At 49.9% G+C, this 24,560-nt stretch overlaps 1 protein-coding gene across 1 annotated transcript; it reads right to left on the bottom strand.

The window, feature by feature from the left end:
* Window positions 1–7,201: 7,201 nt before the first annotated feature.
* On the bottom strand, window positions 7,202–24,305 carry LOC119097879 (zinc transporter 1). Its single transcript, XM_037220821.1, has 8 exons — window positions 24,148–24,305; window positions 18,078–18,257; window positions 17,047–17,171; window positions 12,891–12,988; window positions 12,162–12,533; window positions 11,523–11,788; window positions 10,233–10,334; window positions 7,202–7,584 (listed from the first exon to the last, which is right to left on the bottom strand). Exons 2-8 carry the CDS (start codon window positions 18,252–18,254, stop codon window positions 7,465–7,467), a joined length of 1,260 nt encoding a protein of 419 aa, XP_037076716.1. The 5' UTR covers window positions 18,255–18,257; window positions 24,148–24,305; the 3' UTR covers window positions 7,202–7,464.
* Between the last annotated feature and the right edge of the window lie 255 nt (window positions 24,306–24,560).

Consider the following 24,560-nt stretch of genomic DNA (forward strand, 5'->3'; position numbering starts at 1 on the left):
GCTAGATTGCACCTTCTGCACACTGGTACAGGTGTGTCAAAACTGGACATCAGTGTACTACAATTGCCGACTTTGGGTGTAATGCAACACCCTATGAGGGGGAATTTTCATTCCTTTTCCCCATATTTTATGTGAATTTTTCACTGCTGCCTGATATTGTCTAATCGCATATGCCAAACCCATGATTCTCTTTCTGAGGCTTTCAGATGGCATCCAAAACCGAGCTTACTTGAAACCACCAGGCATAAACAAGGCCCCACAGAACCTGAACACCTATGGCTATGTCCTGCCTCACCTACATGTGAGTCATGTCTATGTATGCACAGAGCAAGGGCACCAGGTACCTTCAAGCTCGAGAGCCCCAGCGACTCCAGTCGCTTGCATGCATCAAGCTTGGTTTGCTTACAAAATGCGTCACAATCGGCAGCTGTGTGCCAAATGCAAGGCTTTCACGTATCACCAATTTTTGGGGGTCTCACCACCACTCTACGAAAGCAGAACCTGGTACAAACTTCAGCAAAGCCTGGTAGATAATTTTACTCCACGTATTTCTGTCACCCGAAGAAACTTGACCACTAAATTACATCACTCCCGAAATGCGGGAGTACAAAATTCAAGAAATGTCTTCTAATGAAATTTAGAACATGAGTATCACCGTTAGAGCAATCATGTTAGCAGACTATAAGTCAAATCAGCTGGTTACCAAATTTTGTCAAAAAATGTCGCTCCTTATGTTTATTTAACTACTTTTGTTTTCTGGAATCATACGAGTGTGACAACACTTTGTTCTTCCTTCCTTTCCAATGGTCTTTAAAAGTAGCATCTCTTGCTTAAAATGTTGACCAATTTCTCTGCAAAATACTCTAACTGCAAACTTGCGCGCATTTCGTACATAAATTAGATCAGTTCGCCAGCCGCCCAAACATGTTTGATATGCCACCCAAGAGTGAACAATTCACAGGGAATGAAGGAGACAATTTGAAGCACAGACCTTACCCTTACCGACAATTTGCCCTGTTAGCCTTTTTTTGTTCATGGCGGTGCTCGATAATGACAAATCTAAGCCTTTCCAGTGTCTGACTCAGGGCCCCGTTCTTGATGGGAAAATGCTGCCAGATGCTCCGCCCCTTCAGGTAACAACCTATGACGTTCCACAGCTACGTCATCTACGTGAAGGAAACGCTTCAAGTAACTCCTCAACATGGTGGCTAGCAAAATCAGCCGTTTCCCATCAAACACATTTGACGCGCAGCAGTGATGATATGACGAGTCGGAACAGTCAATTGTACTTCAATGTACAAATGTACAAATTACTTCAGGCGTATCTCTCGCACAGCAGCTGTCTATACCATAAGGACTTACCTCAACGAGAATATTATAGGGCAGAGAAAGGCAGATCATCGCCCTCGACTCTGAAAGACGTTGCCTTATTTCAAGCGTTGCGCGAGCGTAACCACGTGCAATCGATCATCCCACTGACACGAAGTTCAACAGGCACTGATAACTTAACGCCTTATGACAGCTAGATCATCGTGCATTGTATGTCAAGGTCGTCCAAATATTTTGTTACGCATGGGGCATGTTTTGGCGCATGTGGTTGCAAGCAGGGATACAGCTTTGCCCGGACACGTATACAGGGAGAAATCTCATGTTGGTAAACAAGCCGCATGAAGGGGAGTTCTAGATAAAGACACACAGCCGAACAATATCCATGGAAACACGTGACGTCAGGTTATGCAGTATATTTACATTCCAACGCATTAAAGGCATAGATAAACTTTCCCACAACCATACTGTCCGGACAAACTATTATGTTACATGATCCAGAAAGTGACGTTGCACAGTGATGCACTCGCCGATGTAGCGGTGCTGGCCTTGCCAAAGCGCCAACGTCGCGTAAACGAAAACAGAAAATTATGTACATGACGCGTTTCCAGGACATGATGAAGATTTCAAATCGCAATTTCGTTTCTCACGTAACTTTTTTTCTCTCAAAATCTCTAGGCAAAACTGGCTCCTTATTATGACAATCATGCCCAGCGCAGAGGCAACCACAAGCGTCAGTTGGAAGGTGTGATGCCTGCGCCGCAAAATCGCGCCGAGTCAGTAGTTACCCCATCACTCCGTTGGCGAAAGTCTGGAACCTCTTCAAATCTGGGGTCACACTAGTATCTGACAACAATTTGCAAGAATGTTGCTGACGCGCGCGGTGGCGCCATCGCGTCGCCACTAGGAGCGCAGCCACATGACACCATCGCAGGCTTTGCAGCGTGCGCCAGCTCCCCAGGTGTGGTTGCTGCCATCGACTGGTCCTTTCTCTTCATGGATGCACCCAGCAAGGAGATAGCAGCTGCTCATAATAACCCACAAGCATCGCCAAACAGAACATCTACTGGCTGCTCGTGATCACCGCGGCGCACTCACTGATGTACTTCCAGGGTTCCGGGATCCGCCAACGATTGTCGTGTTTTTTTTCGGAGACGGCCCCCCTCTGCTGCAAACCCTCAGGGAGCATTTGCGGCAGCTTCTCTCATCTAACACACACCTCATCGAGGACAGGAGCATGGCAATTGTGCAAGATTGTTGCATGGCAAGTGCCAATGGGAATTGTGCAAGAATCAGTGACTCACAACTGCTGTGATATAAACAGTTTAGACAGGATGAGATGAAGTAGGGCGTCTTTAGATTAGTCACAGTTTAGGCTACTTTCATGCAAATAAGCATTGGTATTTTGTAAGAAACAGTGACAAAATGTTTGTTCTCCCTGACCCCATCTTAACAGAAGCCAGAGGCATGTCTATTGTGTTTGACTTGGTGATGGGCTGATATGTGAGGTTCCAAGTTCTATTTTTGTTTGAGTGCTTTATGCTTGTTAAATTTTCTATTGCTATTTGTTGTTGAATTCCTTTGCTTTGTTTTGTGGCAAACAATGCTGTGGAAGGGAAGTGTGAAGTGCATCATCAAATTATTGGTGTTACATATTTTTTATGCTCATTACACTGTTATGAAATAACCATGTTTTAATGTAGTCTGTTTCGCTTAAATGGCCTAAGATGTTAAAAAAGCAAAACAGTGTTGTCAAGTTAATGATACTATGTTCATGCCGACTTGAAATGTATGCCTTTGTTTGCTGACAATGTCGGTCACTAGCCCATAAGTTCCGTCTTTTGTGAATTGAATTTTTCACTCCTGCCTGGTCTTTTAGCGATGGGAATTTTTCGCCTCCACCCTAGTTTAAAAGTGATTCTAGCTCACTGCTGGACACTGTAGGTACTTGTACATATCAACGCTCCAGGTGACCTGCAGCATTGAGTGATACCTTCTCTCTCGGGGAGGAGGGAGGGGTGGGAGGGAGGGGTGAAGCAAAACCAAATCGCAACCGAAATATAGACAGCTTGTTTTATTGTCTGCTGATGGTCCTATACCCTGGCTATCGAATACACATAGCCAAAATGCTCTGGTTTGGTGATGAAGTGCTTTTTCCCGGGGCGCCATATTACAACCATCACCCTATATAAAGGCCGGCCGGCCGTCAAAATATGCGCCGTGAAAGGGTGATTCGAGCCAAAAAGTCATGCCTTTTTAAGATTTACTCTCGCGAAGTAAGATTTTCTTCCTTGGCCGATAGAAGTCCCACAATAACACCGCTAGCGCATGGCTGCGCAATCCGTGCACGCAAAGAAATCAAAAGTATTTCAAACTGGGCGCCGTGTCGTGAAAATGACCGCTCCAGCCACCCTCCCCCCCCCCTTCTGGGACCGCCGTATCGTGAAAATGACCGCTCCAGCCACCCTCTCCCCCCCCTTCTGGGACGCCGTATCGTGAAAACGACCGTTCCAGCCACCTTCTCTCCCCCCCCCCCCCCTTCTGGGAATTGAGTGATAAGATCTCAGCACGTCGGCCGAAAGAAATCGGAACAAAATTTGACGAGTGGGATGTACTGGCAGGTCGTGGCCCTACACCAGTGCTATGGAATGTATACAGTCACCATAAACCAGTCTGACTAGACATATGTTTTTATTTCCCAGTATTATGGCCATCACTCTATCTGCGGGCCGGCCGCCGTTGGGTCTTCAGCTATCAGGGGCTATTTGAACAAAAACAGGTCATGTCCGCCCAGGAGATATTTACATAGCCGACCGAGGGTCATGCCGCAATGACATTGTGTGCACAAGGTTGCACGGTTCTGCGCCCAAGAACAAACATTTTAGATTGGAGGCCGTATCTGCGCACATCATCCCTTCAGCCGGACCGCCAGCGCTTAGTGGTACGCTGTTGGGGTCAAGACCAAAAAATGAAAAAAAAAATCTGACGGTGTGCTACACCGGCCGCTGATAGCCGTATGCCTATTGAATTCACACACCATCACAAAAATCGAGTTGGGCTATCGTTACTTTCGCCGTGGCCGCCATGTTTTGGACGCGATGCCCGTCCGTCGCTACGCTTGCGCTGTGGTCGGGTGATTTTAACAAAACACGAAATGCCCATCGATGCGAGATTTACGTTGCCAGTCGATTGTGCTATCACAGTAACCTCGTTATGGTAGGGTCGCGCCCCTCCACGCACCAGTAACAGTACCTCGAAACTGGGCGTCGTATCTGCACAGACCACCGCTCCGACCGGCCCGCCAGCATTGAGTGGTACGCTGTCGGAGGTTTGACCGAGAAAAACAAAACTAAAATCTCGTCGAGTGTGTTTTGATCGCAGCTGATTAGAAATAATCCTGCAAGGCTGTCTGATTGTAACAGCCCTGTGACCCCACGTGCGTGGCCATGAAATGAAAGCCATGCGAAAACTGCTTCCTGTCCCTTCTTCTCAACATTTCAAAGCTTTACCAAATTGTGCCCATCTGCCTTCAACAACACCTCGCAGACCTCGGCTTGCATTTCCGGCTTGCTAACGGCCCAACGAGAATTCGGATGTGTATTGGTGTTATAATCCACATTGCACGAATTTGTAAACGGATGCTGGCTAATGTGCGGCGCCATTGCCGCCCCCGTAGCCGGAATAGAGACCGGCTACACATAGCAGTGGCGGGTGCTCGCCGTTTTTCAGGTACTAGGAGGCAGCGGCGGCACAGACTGCACTCAGTCTCGGACACGCTCCGCGGCTGACCGCCCAGGTGGCGCACACGACACGCAGTTGGCTGACGGCCGGTCGGCGAAGGGCCGGCGACAGCGGCCTGCGTCGACCGGGCCACATCCTCCGCCAACATGTCATACGGCACCGGCTCGTAACATCGGCACCAGCTGATTTTGGCGGACATTTGGACGTTTCGAAGTCCGACGAGCCGACGCTAGACACGACTTCTTTTCCCCGATGAGAGCAATGCCAACAGAACTACAGCTGCGAGCATTTTTGGCGGGTCACGCCAAATGGTCATCTTCCGCAGCCTTCAACTCGCGCCTAAACAAACCAAGAAGTTGAACAAAGTGCGCTGTTGACGAGCTGCTGGGCCTTCGAACCATTTCCCCGCTTTGGATTGTTTATTTTCTTGACGTCACATTTATGTCGCCCGGATAGCGGTAGACAGGACGGTGGCAAAATGTGGAGCGCTATATGCTCTGAACGGACCGTGGGTAATCTTTTAAAGTAATATAACAGGCTTTCAGCATGATACAAGGCCTGATTACACCAAGCCATCTGATAAGCAGCTATGTTTGGCGGTTTGCAAGTTACAAGTAAACAATGGGGACATCAGAGGCCCAGGTTCGACCCCGGTCGTGTTATGGTCTCTGTGCGCCACGGCCGCCAAGATCGCCGGCGCTCCGCAGGAGCGGCCGCCGTGCTCCTATAAAAACGCGAATCAAATGATACATTGATTAGCCTGCATTGGACCGGAGTGTTCCAAATTTGGCACGTCGCTTCTATTTTGATCTCACCACCCTGCCCGCCCTTGCATGGTCTAGAATGACACCGAGGATCGTGAGCGAGTAACTTTTGAGCTTTTGAAGAGCTCTCCATTACAAGGAGCTTTCGGTGATGAACAAATAACGCGTGGTCCGCCCTAAAAATGTTGACCTAAAGGAATGTTTGCAACCCGACATCATATATTACGAAATCCGCGTTACTCAATCCGGAAACCAGAAATTGCACGAAGAACCCTGCTGCGATGTTTTACATCGAATGTTTCCTTGACGGGAGTTCATTCTAATTCGACCAGTAGTGCACTTCCACACCCCGCCTCGATGCACGTCTTGCGAACTGCTGGCCAAAACATTACAACAAGGGACCAGGAGGCCAGAACGCTGAAACATAAAAAATCCGGTCATGTGAAATGTCACCGGATCCATGCAGCGGTACCAGAATCAGGTTTTCAACCATGTCGATGGGCTCATAACTGTTGTAAACCGTCAAATATAGCCACGCAGTGCGTTATATCAAACCTGCCCAAAGCCGAAGAAAACAGCGATTAACAGCGTGTTCTGACGCCGCTGCTCTGATCGCGGCAAAGCTTTCACCAGTAGATTTCGCGTATCAGAGGGCGACAATTTTCCATCCGTCCTTCGATTTCCGACCACAAACACCCCAATCAAAACTTCTGATAAGTACCCTGATAGCCGAAGGACACAACGAACCATCGAGAGTACACTACCTATCTGCGCTTGTCTTCTCCGCAGTTTTTAATGCGGATTATGAGTAATTCTGGCCATTTCTTTTGATGAGTAATACAGCACACCAGAAAGCTCTGTGCTACACAGCCGCGCAACATGACATACTCGCGCGCGTGCACCGCAACTGCCTTCGGCGCGCGATACACATAAACGAAATAAGAGTTCCAGCCACAAGCCGCGGCCCGGCGGCCTCGGCGCCCGCCCGTCTCTCCAGCAAACCGCACACCAGAGGTCCGTGGGACGGGCTCGGGCCGGGGCGACCGACCGTGCCCTCACCCGCGGCCCGCGGCCCAGAGTAATCAGCATGTGCCACCAGCTCAGCCGACAGACGGTGCAACGGAGCGGTGTCGGCAACGACCCACGCCGCTGGGCGCGATCTCCGACGCGCCGAGCGCAGTCTCCCGGCAACACCGATACCGCGATCACGAGCAGCAGCCGTCCGCAGCACTCGAGCTCGATCGCGATAGGCGCCCATAAGGTGCCGACCGAAGTCCCTTGCAGATCGATGGCATCGACATCACCGTCTGAAATGCCCGTTGCCACCGTCGAAATAAAGCTGAAGATCGGTCCGATGAGTCGAGGGTCGGACATGATTGGGCAAACGCCGCAGGTAATTGCACTCGACACGCCGGTCACCGCGCCGTCACAGCGAGCGGACGCAGCCAGCCACAGCTAACGCAACACTAACCACGCACCGCAAAACCGTTCGGCCGCGCCGCCAGACGAGGACGCCAGGCGCGGTCCCGTCCGGACGACGGCGGACGAGGGGAGCGCGGCAGTGATGACCGGACGGTGCTCGCCGGCCGTCGAGCGGCCCGGCTGGAAGCCGGAGAGTGGCGGCGGGCGGCGGTCAAGGTCCGACCGAGCTGGGCCGGCCCGCGCCCGCTGCTAGTAGGCCATGCTCGACGTCGGGCGCCTCGTCGCCGGCTGCCGGGCGCGTCCTCGACAGCAGGCTCTCCGTCTCCTCCGACTGCCGGCGGAAACGAGGCAGCGTCAGGCATAGTTCTCCGCGGCACTGTTCGCAGCGTTCGCGCTCTACCACAGCATTGTCAGGCTGATGGTCTGCGACGAGTGCGGTGCCGTCGTGCGGGACCACGCACGGCACACAGCGGTACGGCCACACAGAACAAAATGTCACGGAAAACCCCTGAGGTGACACACTATCCATGACTATCCACGGCGGACCACGGCAGCGCTGGCCAATGCTCCACGCGTGGCCAACGCGACGTCGGGTTGATCACCCCTGGAAGGCCAGCGGCGTCATCCTGACTGCCCACTGAAGACCACAGCACCGTCAGAATGACCATTCACGGCAACTGATTACAGCAGTGTCCAACTGGGTACCCACGGCAGACCACATCACCGTCAGAATGACCAGTCACGGCAACTGATTACAGCAGTGTCCAACTGGGTACCCACGGCAGAACACATCACCGTCAGAATGACCAGTCACGGCAACTGATTACAGCAGTGTCCAACTGGCTACCCCACGGCAGACCACAGCGCCGTCAGAATGACCAGTCACGGCAACTGATTACAGCAGTGTCCAACTGGCTACCCCACGGCAGACCACAGCGCCGTCAGAATGACCAGTCACGACAACTGATTACAGCAGTGTCCAACTGGCTACCCACGGCAGACCACAGCACCGTCAGAATGACCAGTCACGGCAACTGATTACAGCAGTGTCCAACTGGCTACCCACGGCAAGCCACAGCACCAAAAACTATCCTAAAAAAACGCTAAAAAAAACCCGCTCCTCGTTCTCGGAGCTCGGTAAACGATTCAGAAAATTCCAAACGTCTCTATTAAAGTAAGTGGGGTGGCAGTCCCATGCACAAAATTTCGCAGGTAGAGACATGAGCGTAATAATCGATCTTGAATTAACAAACGAACCACGCGTGAGCCATCCAACGGGAGGCGCACCAGCCACTCTTCCGCCCGAGTCACGCCAGAAACAGGCATTTCCCGTGATGTCGACGCCCGTCCGCAGCCTAGTTACGCTCCGGATACGTTATCGGATCACAACGCATGTAACCACAGTCCCTACGCGCGTTCAGAGCTGCTCGGTCTCTGTGTGAGTTGTGTCTGGAAGATGAGGGCGTGAGCATGTGCTGGATGTCGTGCGCGAGCTGAACCGGTTACGTGCCCGGACCCCGTGATGTACCGCGCGCTGAGCCTTCCCAAACCTTCTTTCGCTCCCAGGCAGCCAAGCGACCTGGCTCAGCCCTTCACATACGCACAGAGCATCCAGCGGCGTTATACGCGGCCGGACAGTCAGCTGGCCCTGTCACACATCAGCACACAACCTGGACGGCCCTGTCACACATCAGCACACAACCTGGACGGCCCTGTCACACATCAGCACACAACCCGGACGGCCCTGTCACACATCAGCACACAACCTGGACGGCCCTGTCACACATCAGCACACTACCTGGATGGCCCTGTCACACATCAGCACACAACCTGGACGGCCCTGTCACACATCAGCACACTACCTGGACGGCCCTGTCACACATCAGCACACAGCCTGGACGGCCCTGTCACACATCAGCACACAGCCTGGACGGCCCTGTCACACATCAGCACACTACCTGGACGGCCCTGTCACACATCAGCACACAGCCTGGACGGGCCTGTCACACATCAGCACACTACCTGGACGGCCCTGTCACACATCAGCACACAGCCTGGACGGCCCTGTCACACATCAGCACACAGCCTGGACGGCCCTGTCATACATCAGCACACAACCTGGACGACGGCGATTCACTACACGCACCACCCAAGCCTTTAATCATATCGCTTCCACCACCAGGGAAAAAAGCGAAATGGTTTTTTAAAGGAATGTGAAGCGAGGCGGATCGGTTTGACATATAAGTTAGGTTCAGTGTCAATTCGTACGCATCCTTTGTGATTGTTTCGCCCTGCACGCATCATTCTCATTGCTTTGTGGGCAGACGACGATGCATGACAAGCTAGACTGTAGCCGAATGTATCTTAAAACATGCATGCATGCATGTATATACACGCATGCATGTATATGTGTCCACATGCATGCATGGGTAGATATGTACATATGTATGTGCATATATATATATATATATATATATATATACATGTGCATACGTATGTATATACATGCGTGCAAATACGTGCACACAATGCAAATATGCACTTATATACATGTGTACATGCATATATACATGCATACATACATACATACATACATACATACATACATACATACATACATGCACGCACATTACCACGCCGTGAATGCTACTGGGTTAATTTCGGTTTGGGTATATCATCAAAACGCAATGGTCCTATCAAACCAACGGTGGCTACGGCCTGGAGCCCACCAATCGCGGAGTGGTGGCTCGCCAATACACACATGCAAGTGGCTTGACAGTGGCCACCCACGTCAGGCCACAGCAACGGCGAACTGACTGTCTGCTGCACACCACGGCAGGAGAGCTGCGCCAAGACTGCACTAGTCCAGACGGTCTTTACAGCACAACCAATCGGCTCACACACCCAGGTCCACGCATGGGACACCCACACGCAGTGACATGACCATAACATGGTGATAAGCACGCCGTCGAGACCTACCTTCTTGGCGCTGCAGCACTTGTTGGCCACGCAGTTCTCATTCTCTGACGGCGGACAGTCCAGGATGCATGTCTCGCTCTTGTTGGACGTTGCCGCTTCGTACTGGAAACAGGCAGCAATGAGCAGCACTGGTGCGGGGCTGCTGATGGTCTGGAATAGTGAGGAAGAATATGGCGCGGCCCCCCCCCCCCCCTCCCCCGTTGGTCCCTGACTTAATCGACAGATCATTTCGTCCGGTGGTCTTAATGGTCCAAAAACGCATCCCAAAAAACATTTCCTTGGTGTGGCCAGTGTTGTAAGACGGCAGGTCCGTTACTATAAATACACGAGTGAGCTCAAGCACACCAGCCGCAAGAGGAAGTTTGTTTAATGTTCGCTTCTCAACACTTGGCGTCACCTTGTGACTACGACCAAGTACCAAGGAGTAACAAACACTACTTGCGCCGCCCAATGTACCGAGCAGCTGGCGGTGAACCAGACAAAGTCGGTCGGGTTTGATGCTGATCCCAAACACTACTTGCGCCGCCCAATGTACCGAGCAGCTGGCGGTGAACCAGACAAAGTCGGTCGGGTTTGATGCTGATCTGTACCGAGCAGCTGGCGGTGAACCAGACAAAGTCGGTCGGGTTTGATGCTGATCTGTACCGAGCAGCTGGCGGTGAACCAGACAAAGTCGGTTGGGTTTGATGCTGATCTGTACCGAGCAGCTGGCGGTGAACCAGACAAAGTCGGTCGGGTTTGATGCTGATCTGTACCGAGCAGCTGGCGGTGAACCAGACAAAGTCGGGCGGGTTTGATGCTGATCCCTTATCTACTCTCGTGCAGTGATGAACAACACATCCATGAGCAAAGTTACGATTGTTTTCGGATCGGGCCGGCGTGAAGTCTGTAATCAATCAATGGTAACGGACTTGACGTGCGCATCGGTGCAGCGAAGGATCGGGCCGGCGTGAAGTCTGTAATCAATCAATGGTAACGGACTTGACGTGCGCATCGGTGCAGCGAAGGATCGGGCCGGCGTGAAGTCTGTAATCAATCAATGGTAACGGACTTGACGTGCGCATCGGTGCAGCGAAATGTCTTTAGTTTTGTTTTGCCATCGATGATGAGTAAGCTAACTCACCACTCACCAAGGAATGTACATATATGAACGTATACATTTCTTGGCTTACATGGGGCTATGTGCGATACAATCAATTGCATCAACGAATAACAAGGCATTATGAATGCACACCTCTTACGACAGTCTATCCCTTAACAACACTTATTTTTAGCCCATTTAAGTCTTACGTCCACAAACTCAGGCTGTATGGTGGTCGAGTGGATGCCCTCGTTGTGGAACAGCTGCTTGATCTGTTCGGCAATGGTCATGTAGTCGGCCAGGTTGTGGCAGCGGATGTGGGCTGAGGCGATGATGCGGTCCCCGGCCAGCTGCCACACATGAAACTCGTGCACGGCCAACACGCCCTCGATCTCACGCAGGATCTTCTGTTCGATGTAGTCCACCTGGATGTGCGTCGGCACCGTCTGCAGCAGAATCATGGCGCTATCCACCACTGCAAGGAGAAGGGGGCGGTCAGATGATGGAGATACCTGCGTGCAGGCTCAGCTGTGGGACTATGGGCTGTCCACGCCTGCAAGGAGAGGGGACAGCTCAAGAGACCGGAGCCGCTGTGCACCGGCTGATCTACCGCGGGACGTGGCCGCAGTCGTCACTGCGAGATGAGACAGATCGGACTCATTCTGCATGCAGGCTCAACTGTAATCGGTGCCTATCACCCATAGTGTCCGGACACGATTGTAGAACGATGACAAGACCCCGCGATGTACCGCAGCTCTGGCCGACCCCAGCTCCAGCACCAGTCCCTCAGTGTACCAAAGCCCCGGCAGCAGCCCCCAGTACGCGACCCCAACGCCGGCAGCACTCACGGAGAGGCCAAACGGAGCGCAGGATGAGCATCACCATGACAATGCTGAGCGCCGGATCGATGTAGAACTTGTACTTCCAGTCCGTCTGCCAGATGATCACCGCAGACACCACCACTATCACCGAACCGATGGCGTCCGCCAGCACGTGCAGGAACACGCCGCGCATGTTCATCTGCTGGGCGTTGCCGGCGGGCGCGCGGCCGCCGCCGACGGTCACCTCGTCGTCGTCGTCATCGCCGACGAAGGAGGATAGGTGGCCGCGCGTGGTGGCCGGCAGGGACGGCGGCGGCGGCGAGCCGGGCGACGCCTTCTTGGCGGCGCCGTGCGAGTGGCCGTGACTGAGTCCGCCATGACTGTGGCCGTGGCTGTGGTCTGCCGACGACAGCCGGTCACATGGTCACACGTCCAGGTCACGGGTCACCCACGACGCCCGCTACAGGGCTGGGAACAAGCCGGCCGGCTGGACCTCCGCACCTCGCGCGTTGGAGGAGGAGCGTCACCGGACAGCGTGGTGTTCAGGTGGCATCATCATCAAAACCCTGGCATGGCAAAGTTTGTTACCCCAGGGCCGCAGATACTTTAAGCTCGTCAAGACAATACATGCCGGCTTGATCCCTGGCACAGCTTGTAAAATGCTAGAATAAGTACTGCCGTATTGTCCGTCTGGGGCGCCTGAGCACCGAGCGGCTTCTGTCGCCACAACTTCGGCCAATAATTCAACGCACTTACTGGCAAAGAGAGCGAGCCCGATCACATTGACCACCAGTCCCAGCACGCCAACCACCAGGATCATCTGCGGACTGTGGATCTTTTCCACCTCGTAAAACCTGAAACGCACACGACCGCACCGGTTCGCTCAAAACGAACCAACGAACAACAGGCGCAGGGTTCCCGACCAAGGTCAGCGTAAGCGCGGCGACAAAGTAAGCGTTTCATCCAAGCGTACATGAAACTGATAAACGTATTTTCGTAAGTGCCTTTCAAATCTTTATGCCCGGATGTCTGGTCGGCGACTTCTGCCCATCGCACATCAGCCTTCCACTTATTCACTCGTTAGTGTTGCGACAAGCGAACGTATACATTCGCTCAACTTCGCCTGCTCGTTCATCTTAAAGTATATTTTGACCGTACAGCCAACGCACTTTGCCAGTGTGACAGCTGGATTCAACTAGAAGACGTGAAGGAAGCTGGACTGCGACTAAGCATCCTACAATGGTCGAGTACGGGGAGTCATGCTTCGCCGAAAGACCATCTCGTTACCGTACAGCGCAAAGAAAACGAGAGCCACGGTGTGACTTTAGCTTACCGATATAGCATGCCTACCATTGGAAACCACCATGTCAATCGTGTCACATCCGAGGGGGAAAAACTGACTATTACTTAGATTAAAAACAGATATTCAACGTTCATCGGAAAATTTTGTATCTACCTCAAAAGATAATTCGAAAGCAACGAGCGATACCATACAGTTCAAAGAAAATAATTCACGCGTTATGGTTAGCAAATACTTATGCTGAATAAATCCCTGCAAAATTATTGGCTAAAATCCCGACAATATATATCCACGAGAATGTTATACTTTATCCGAACACCACTTTCGGCGTTCGAACATAACAAATCCGAAACTTCGCCCGCACACTGGAATGTTTACAACGCGAACGTTTGCCTTCACTCGCATTTGCCACCTTATCCGGACCTAATGTCGAAAGATATAAGGATATAACGGGTACGGTAACGGGTCAAAAGATATAACGGGTACGCAGGCCTGTTGTTACCACGCAGCCGGCAGCTCGTTGTGAATGGTCCGGTACAAAGGCGCGTGAGTCACTGTCCACATGTCGTGCTATCATAGGGATTAGGCCGGCGCCTGTTCCGACGCGACCCGCCGCTTTACAGCACAGCCGGCCACTACGGCCTGTGGCCTGGTGAAGAACAAGCGACGCTCCATATCAGCAGCTGCACGAGTGCTTCTGTTAATGTCCCTACATGATAAGACTAGAATCAAGTACATTGACTTCCGCAGTGTGCTTCACCAACGGTGCAATGACTGAAATGACGCACCGAGGGATGGGTCAACACTAGCAGGCTGGCAATATGTCTTTGCTTCTTTATTTTTTCGTTGATTTAGGTCGTAAGCAGTCCAATGGCAACAGTCCAATTGCAGAAACAGTTCATTTTCAAAACCAACAAATATACGACACACACACACACGCACACACGCACGCACGCACGCACGCAAGCACACACACACACACACACACACACACACACACACACACACACACACACACACACACACACACACACACACACACACACACACACACACACACACACACACACACACACGCACACACACACACACACACACCAACAAAACCTTAACACACACATGGACCTTACACACAGTGACGCATGCGCCTTACACATTCAGACACAGCGGTTATCAAAAGAACGCGCTACGGGCGCCGACGACCTTTAAAAACACCAGATCGGAATGATTTTATTGGCGGAAAAACGTCGGTTGAGGGAAAACGTGTAGAAAACGATTCCAGACAATAGGTAGATGTGCGGCAAATCTTTTTAAACAATATTGACCTTCGCAAATGACTCGAGGAAAAGGCTGGTTTGCTGAGAGCGCCGGGTGGATGTAGCCAGACCGAACAGTGATGTTAGGTGAGCGCAGTCAAACCTGTGATGATATCCGTTGCATATAAAGAAGATGTCAGACTGAGCGAAGCGTGCCCTGATAGATGCTGTTTTGAAATAAGCAAGAAGATGCTCAAAAGTGTTGTAGTCGTTCGAACTCGGTGAGATGGGCAACAGCAGCACCGCTGCAAATAACGACACCGTATTCTATCAATGACCTTACGTGAGCGTTGAAGGCACACAGCAGAGCCTTATGATTGAACCGCGCTTGACGAGGCTACGACGGTATTCTCACGCTTCGCTTGAGAAGGTCTATCATCCCGTTTGCTTCTGAGACAGTCGAATCTATGTGATTGGCAGAGGTGAGTTTGGTATCTAGGAAGACGCCCAGATCGCGAATCTGCTGGCAGCTATCCACGCGGTGACCGTCTAGTGCGTATGGGTAGCAAACAGGTGACGTATGGAGGGTGAATGAGATGGTGTCGCACTTTGCTGGGTTCAATTTCAGTCCCAGTTTTGAGACCATTTACAGAGGCGATCTAAATCAGCCATAAATATGAGACAATTTCCTGCGCCTTCGATTCCGCGACTGATGTTCACATCACATCATCCACGTACATACGGTATTCACTCTCAGTCCGGTCAGGGACATCAGCCAGAAGGCAGGCTAACAGCAACGGTCCCAGGATGCAAGCTTTCGGGACACCAGATGACACTGGAATCTAGTCCGACTGCTTGCCGTTCCGCATTACAGTTGTGAATGACTGTTCAAATACGACTCAAGCCAGCTACAAACGTGGCCAACGATGCAAAAAGAATGGCGAAGCTTGTGTAGCAAAATATGGTGATTGACGTTGGTGAATGCTGAGGAGTAATTAGTGTAAACTGCATCTGTTTGTTTACCTTTTGAGATAGATTTCCAGCAGTATTCAAGCAAGCATGCAAGGTTTTTGACGCGGGGAATGTTTTGGAAGGAATCCAACCTGAGAGGAGGGCGGGCAGACAGAGCTGTAACAGACTTTCGCTCACAATTTACACCAATATTTTTGAGCAAATACGAAGCAAAAACAAAGCCTGTAATTTTCAGGCAGCTTTTTGGGCCCCTCTCGTGCACCGATATCACATTCGCCTGCTTCCACGTGGTAGGGAAGACGCCAGAGTTACGGGAAAGCTCGCATAGCATTTCTAACGGAACAGCTAGCTCCTTGGCACACTTCCTGAGAATGCAGACGTAGAGTCCGTAGGGCATGCAGACCTCATGTGCACTGAGATCGCATAACAGTTAGGCTATACGGTCATGCAGTACAGCAACGCTGTCTAACCCAGGTGCATCGAGCAAAGGTGCGTCAGGCAATATATGAAAGTTTAGGTCACAAAACTGCCGAGAAAAACACATATTCAGACAGGTGATACGCCCCCCCCCCCCCCCAACCGCTCTTATACACATCGCCACCGCACTCAAGAACAGGAGATATGCGCGCTGATGACTTCAATAACTCAACAAAGAGCCAATACCGCTTCGGGTTGTCAAAGTCTCGCACTAGACTCAACAAGTACTCGCAATATTTAGAATCAGCCGCAGTGCATCCAATAAATGGCATGTACAATATAAGCGTCATTGTAATATTGTATCAGGTCGCATCGTTACATAAATCATGTCGCCAGCCAATTTGGCTGCACTGTGTCTGCACGTCACATCGCACCGGGTTCATCGCAGCACGGGAGAGTGAGCTGGCTACTGCGGGGCTTGGCTCCCGGCCGGCCGGAAGGAGCGAGAGCGATAACTACAAGCGGACCCGACCGATGTCTCAACCCAGACCAGTGATCTAGATTTTGTACACGCCAGCGTGCGGCACGCACAAAATCTAGGTTACTGGTCGGACTGTTCACATACCAATGGCAGATGATTACAGAGACGACGAAATCAGCCCTGTTCTGTGATCAACCGAACTTATACTGGCGGCCGTCCTGGCTGGAGCGACCTTTTGTACCCGTTACGGTGTGACGTGGCGTCAGTAGTCTGCTGCCAAGATCTCGGTGGCATCAGGATCCTGTGTACCGCCGTGTGGCTTGCGGCAGACCATCCTCGCCGTTGCGTGCATTTAGTGCATGCATCCCACATGGCCAATTGCCTGAGGCCTCGTTCCAGGTTATCACGTGTCATCATGTCACCCGGCTGCACGGTGAGAAACACGCATTTTCAAGGTCCTGTCTACAGCAACTGTGGCAAACTTACCTCTTTAGAGACTCGACAAAAATCGAAAAGCAGAGCGCAATGAGGAACACCGAGTTGACCAGAGCGCCGAGCACCTCGGCGCGCGCCCAACCGAATGTGTTCTTGGACCACTTCTTGGGAGACATCTGAAAAGCATAAGGTTTAGGAGCCCCACATTAGAACAGCCCACATTCGTGCAGTATGGTCGTTTAATGGTTCGTGTTGTGTGTGCATGTCTGCATAACAAGTAAACCACACCTCTGTGTAGTAAAAAAAAAACTATTACAGCACAGAAGCATGCCTCAGAATTCGAACACATGTCATCTGAACAGAACGCCCGTGCTAACACACTGCAAGCGATCTATAAACTACAAACGACCGGCTGGACGTGCGGTTCAAACAACTGATAACAGTACATGGTAATCTAGAGCATGCTGAAATTTGACTCCAGTGAGATCGGGCTGTGTATATTTGATCCGATACGCGGACGGCCCAGCCGGAGGGCACAGACACCGTCAGCCGGGTGGCCGAGCATAGCACTTGCGCCCGGCTACGGCGCGCACAACAATGCCGAGCGGTGTGGGTAACAACTGTGCGCAATTATCATGCCGCCCAATGTTTGCGATGACTGTGCTGAACAAGCGATTGTGTTGACGTATTGAAGTTAAAGAGTTGAATACGCGGTCTTGGTTGCCTCGATGACCCGGTGTCATATCAAGACGAGGAGTAAACACAAAAATGCAGTTGACGCCCCCACCCGCACACACAAAGCCAACCACTGATTTCCTCAAGACGAGAATATTCCAATACAAAGCGCATAATATACAACCTACATGGAGATATTGTTTGTCGAGCTGGCTTGCCCAGCGACATCAAAATAGCTCCGTCGCCAAGTTGGCGTGAGTTTTCCATACCGCGATGTGATGTGCGTCCGCCCCGGTGTCTCGGACTAACGGCATGACTCACAAAGCTCGCGCCAGCAGGACGCGTCCACGGCCCTGCTGGCGTTGGCTTTCGCAAACAACCAACAATGACGCGGTCTTAGTACTCACGCGCACGGCAAGAAAGGCCACGACGAGAGCCACCACATCGCTGAGCATGTGGAAACTGTCGGCCACCAGCGCCATGGAGTTGGTGACGTAGCCGACGATGATTTCCACCAGGAAGAAGGTGGTCGTCAGGCTGAACATGGTCAAAAGCCGACACTTCTTCCCTGAGTACTTCCCCATTTTCTGTGGCGGTGACACGAAGACGATGTTATGGCAATGTTATGTCATGTTATGGCGAGTCTCCACCATTGCGGTTATCAGTTGGCCAAATGTTTTCGTATTGGTGGCCCACTTGGGTGTCATCTACGAATCCGTTTCGCATCCTCCATACCGATGACAGTTCTGCCACCACTGGTTCGGAAGAAGGCTCCGTATCTGACAGGCGGCGGCGCTCGTCGGCTCGTACTCCACCCAGACAATGGCAGATGTCTGGCGTTGGTTGAGTGGCCCGGCGCTGCGCTTTCAACCAGAATATGGTCTGCCCTGTTAGACGGTGGCTCGGCAAATACTCACAAACCCAATGTACACTAAAACCCTGTGCTTGCATCGCGTCTGGGCTTGTGAGGTCACACATTCGACGCATCCGAGTAAGGAGCGTCTGGAGTCCACACGCTCAAGAGCGCGGTGGTTTATGACTGCCTCCTAGACCTCGTTTGATTGGTTCACTGTGGCTGGAGAGCACTTCTTTCGATTACTGGTTTTCGCCAACATCGAAGGTATATTCGTCTACAGCCCCCTGAGGGACCAAGTCCCACGGGGAGTAATGATGACAGTAATGTCCAGCCCTCAGATGTAACGCATAGTACTGGAGCACCTTGGAGGGCAGGAGACACCCGCTGGAAACAAGTTCCGAGCCTCCAGATTGTTACGCAGCTTGCCCATCCGCTCGTGGATCCCGCAAATCCCTGTCCCGTTTACGGATAGTCGGATAATGTGGTGTCGTCCACCGATAGTATGACCTTTCACGCGCTGCAGAAGATGTGATGCACATGGTGAACAGCAACACTGCAAGTCAGAGCCCAATGGTTAATTCGCTTCAACAAAACCTTAACCAACGAAGGGCCGGACACGTGGCGTTCACATCCGCCTTATAACCATCAAAATACCGACTGCAGCGAACCCTGATGCAATCATTTTGTTATCACTTCTTTGTCGCTCACAACGAGTGAGCATACGCCTACCGATCTGCGCATCTCCACAATGAGCGTGTTATCAGCAACGACACTGCGGACGCGCATTTCGCTAGGTTCAAGACTCGTGTCCATGACGTTATTCAATGGACCTGACGTTTTTGCCTCTCGTATGTCTCTATGTCGTGGTTACGACAGTCACCTGGGATTGTCGATGCATCTGGTGACGAAGGTCTAAGAAGGCCTAGATTCATATCGAATGCCCTCATCTAGTGCAACATAATACAGGGTCAGAATGTGCATACAAAATAACAAGATGGGGACATGTGAAAGATATCTTATTGTCCCACCTTCGAAATCTGATAATCACGATACCGACGGCGGACGTCGGACGTGTAACACTCATGGTACGATACCGACGCATCAAGGCCGGTTCGACGGATCAAGGGCAGCATTTACTTTTTCACTGTGAAGCTTTTGCGTACTGACCGTTGATTGCTCGACATAGCAGCTAATTATGACATCTTAATGTGGTAGTAACATGATATCCCACTACACATCAATGGGATACAGTTGGGCGGTAGGGAAATTGGGTGGGGAATAAAAAGTATAATAATAAGTGGGATTAGGAGTATATAGAAGTAGGAGTAAGAGAAAGATGAACAGTAGGAGTAGGAGTAAGAGTAGGAGTGGGAGCAGGAGTGGTGGCAGAGTCAGGGTAGGTTACATCATAAACTTGCCTATACACAAAAGTTAATGCTGGTGATGGGCAGCTTAAAAAAACACCATATTTCTATTGCTCTAAGATGTCATATTTAGCCAACATGTCCAACACTGGAATTCCACAACTCTATTTCCAATTCCATGTCCACTACTGGAATTATCATATTTTAAGGCAAGACCATAACTGGTTGCAAACATGTGCCTCCTTTATGATCAATTATAGTGCTTCTGTCTAAAAAAGGCAATTTAAGTGCGATCTGTTGTTGTAAAGTTAGCCACAAAATGTCTACCTTAACCCATATACCAGCATATCATTGTTATTGTACCACAGCAGTAATTTCAGAGCATGTTTGCAACTAATATATAAGGTAAATGAAAGTAATTGCTCCATCAATTCATTTTCTCTGTTCAGCAAATATGTCCCTCAGTATCTCACCATTTGAGTCATGGAGCATTGTTGTGACATTGAGGTACTGCTAAGATAGGTGGGCAAAATTGCCACCTCACTAGCCACTTGTGGCAGTTCAAGCTTGCAGAGAGATGATAGTGGCAATGCTGGAAGCATTTGCTGAGCCAAATATAAAACCAAACCCTTTTCCATGGCATTCTTGTACAGGTACCATTGCATTTAAGATGTGCATTTATATTCACATTCTTGGTATAGTGCTATTCTACTTTATGTGGTATTCTTGCACATTTACCCTTGAGTTTACGATGTTTAGTTACAATTACATTCTTGGTATAGTGCTGCTTTAAAGTTATTAGATTACCAAGTCTTATTTCTACAACAGTTAGCAATCATGGCTAATGCTTTCTTTCTTATTTCCCTTTTTCAGATTTCATCTGAGCCTTTTGAATGGATGGATTTATGGGATCAGAGTTCACATTGAGCAGCACTACTCATGCAAGCCTGACGCCTAACATCTGATCACACAATCCCAGGTCAACAGCTCGATTTGGTAGTGAAAGCTTCAGAGGTCATCTGACTTTCATCACAGCCAGCATTTCATCACAGCCAGCATTTCATCACAGCCAGCATTTCATCACAGCCAGCATTTCATCACAGCCAGCATTTCATCACAGCCAGCATTTCATCACAGCCAGCATTTCATCACAGCCAGCATCTACAGGCCAAACTAGTCAAAGCCAGATAGGGAGTGCCTAAAAAGGGGGCAGGCCTTCTAACCAACTAAGCCCTCATGGCAGGCTTAACTTGTTAAATAATGTAGCACAAAACATGATTTGTGGTTGAAAATAGCACAGCTTGCTCAACACTGATTGAGAGCTGATTGTCATTCTCTTTATTAGGAAATTGTTGGCATGGATACCAGATTTGACCATCTCCATAATATTATACCTGGCTTTAAATGCAAATGGCCCAAGGGATGACAGGATTTAATGACAATTCTATGGTGCCATGCATGCCTGAATGGCCATCAAAGTCTGCAGAACACAGTTTGCACATTTTCACAGGTGTTCAGCTAAGCAACTAGAGGGTTTTAGATCTTGAGAACAACAGGACTGTGAACTGCACCCAATGGTCTTCAAAATGGCTTTTCAATTCAAAACCCCACTCAAATGTGAAACAAGCCTTGAATGGTGTTGGAAATTCTAAAAAAATTTCCTGGTAGCAGAGTACAAATTTTCTATAGTGGAGTACAAAACTATCAAAGTGCTGTGGGTCGTTACAGCTTTATTTGGGTTATCTTTGAGAGATAATAGTACAGTGGGTGGCGCTCAACAAAAGCGCCACTTCATATACAGCAATTAATGTAGAAGCATTTTAAATGAAAGGAAACATCAGTATCAATCATAGCACACTGGAACAACATGGTCCCATGCTCTGTACTATGAAACACATGTGCATATACATTGGTTTGCGATTTATGAAAGGCTCTGTGTATACATCCTTCAAAACGGAGGGTAATTACGCATCGAGTTTATACACTCTCCAAAATGGAGGTTGGGTATGATATGCACAGCCAGACAAAAACAGTACACAATAAATGCGAATGAGCATGCCACAGATGGCCACCTTCTCATGCTCCACCACGATCACGCTACTCTCGCCCCACCACGGTCACGCTAGTCACGCTCCACCAGCTAACTGGTTTTAAAAACAGCTAAACATTCATGCTCTCCACCTTCCCACTCCCGGTCAACACACGAGGCCCTGCACGTCCCACCCAAACAATAGAGATAGACAGCACTCTTCAGCCATTTACCGAGCCAGTGCAAGTAAAATGCCTGACAGACCCGTGTAGGCCGGCCAAAAGGGATCGGAGTCAGTCACTCCGCTGGCCCCGACGGATAGTGCAAGGTATTTATGGATTTTGATGTGCTTTAACTGATGCTGCAAAATATGATAACTTATGATAGCATTAATTGATGTTTTTGTCCTAATCAGCCCTTCTCCTTAATTTGCCAGGCCAAAGTCATGGATTTATGTTACTCTAGTGTCCTGGTGCTTTGCCAGAGTGAGATGGCTGTCTCCGAAGTTTTTGGGCTATTTGTAGCAACATTTTTAGACTTAAAGGGGTATTTTGTCGAGCCTGAATTACCAGCTTTAATGTGGCATTCAACTTGGTTTGAATCCACAGCTGCCTTGGCATTTTTGTACTCCGGATACCAGGAAGTGGCCAAAAATCCATCCACATGGCGGTTCTGGGTGAGGACAAATAAGTCCTTCATAATTGTGATGCCCATCTCTATACAGCTTTCCTCCAAATGTTTACAAGTCTGTTCATGGCATGAGCATGTGCGGAATATTTATGCCCTTGACAAATCAGTCACGAGGAGGTGAATCATTAAAACCAGTTGGAATTTTACTATGTTCAACCTCCAACCTGAGCTGGGAGGCAGGCACAAGCCGCTGAATGGTTCAGGCGTTTCTGACGCTGAATTGCAAGTGATTCTCTTATTTGCATCGCCATGACACAGTGGTGGCATGTGGGTAGGCGGCCGTTTGCGGTAGGTGACTGGGCTTGGGCGTGTGGTTTTTTAAGAGTGTTCATTGCATCCTTGGCAATTAATGCAGTTTGTCGTCAATGGTAGGTTAAGTCATGTTCAAGTTTGAGTTGGTCTGCATAGCACAAAGGTAATCTACAGACCGGTGTGATTCTGGTACTCGTTTCTCATTTCCTGGTATTGTTCATAGGCCATTCCATTCAGCATTCACATGCTTTATTTTTTACATTTTCATAAATGGTTTATCATATACCTAAGTGGCAACACAGGCTGCTTGCCATTGGGCATGTTAGTCTGGTGGGTGCAAGATTTGTGCTCTTGCAGATATCAATACATGGCTCCAGATGGAAGCAGCAAGTCTCAAGCTGTTGTACATCCTGGTTTTATTTTGTCCTGACACAGAGAGATAAAGTGAGTTTTTCCAAAAACTGTTCTTGTTGCATCATGATGGAGTATAAAACATTTCATTTGACCTAGTCACAACCCTGAGTACAAATTCTTCTGGCATACATTATACCAGGAAACATCAAGTTTTCCAATGCTGGCCTTGTAAGCCTGTCTCAGACTGCGAACATATATGTTCTACCAAATATGCCTAGCAAAGCAGCAGCCTTACTGCAAAACCTTTAGCACATGTATGCTAAAAATCTGAGCATTCAGAGTTTGGCATAAAGTCATGACTGATTTTAGTGGAAAGGGTAAACATTTCAAGGAATCATAATGTGGGGGCCATGTCTGGCAACAATGCTCTAAACCATCATTCACATGAAAAATGGTTGAAACAGTACAATCTGGCCTGGCTTAAGTTTGACATACCCAGGCATGATATTCAGCCTGCAGATGCCCTGCACACAACTAGCAGTCCCTGGATTGTTTGCAACCTGGTCTGTAAGTATAAGTACCAGGCCGCTACTGGGGTCCGCTGACAGGTCAGATTCCAGCTATTAGGCCACCAGGTCACCACTTGTCACAAAACAACCACTGCAGCAGACCCCCACCCAAAAGTGATGTCACTAACATTAAACATGATAAGGTATCCATGCATGAACAAAATTACTGAAAATGATAAATAGACCAGGCACCCTACATCCATGACATGAAAGATACGTTTTAACAACAAGATCCGTTTTCTACGATCCCTCAAAGCATGAGAAATCTGCCCAACATGGGGCAGCGGAATGGATCGCACCTGCCCCATGGACCATGTCTCTCGTCGGCTTTGTGACTGTAAGCTAACTGGGACGCTCGCGTACCGTGTTGCGATGTAACGTATGAGTGTGCGCGTTATCCCGCCGCCGTCTACGGCACCACGCCTTGGCTGGACTTGGACAGCTGTCCCTCAATCGCGCGCAACCACCGCATCCACCACAGAACACGGACACCTGAGCAGCGCCTCCCCCTATACACCCAGACGTTCTCTGCCGCGACTGACGCTGCTGCCACTCTCTGCCAGCCACTTCCCTAAAAAGTAAACAAAGCATGCTATAGTAGTGAACTTGGTTTCGCCATATAACCATTTTTGTAGGTAGCCCTTATCTAAATATGGCAGTTAAGTGCCAAAAATAGAACACATTTAATTTGTAAAATTTATCTTCCGAGGATATTCCTTTTTCAACATCAATGGCCACGATTCATTTGAGTCTAGTTTCTGTTGGGGATATTCGTA

The sequence above is a fragment of the Pollicipes pollicipes genome, unplaced genomic scaffold (assembly GCF_011947565.3).
Source record: "Pollicipes pollicipes isolate AB1234 unplaced genomic scaffold, Ppol_2.1 Scaffold_463;HRSCAF=517_pilon_pilon_pilon, whole genome shotgun sequence".
In the NCBI taxonomy this organism is placed as follows: domain Eukaryota; kingdom Metazoa; phylum Arthropoda; class Thecostraca; order Pollicipedomorpha; family Pollicipedidae; genus Pollicipes; species Pollicipes pollicipes.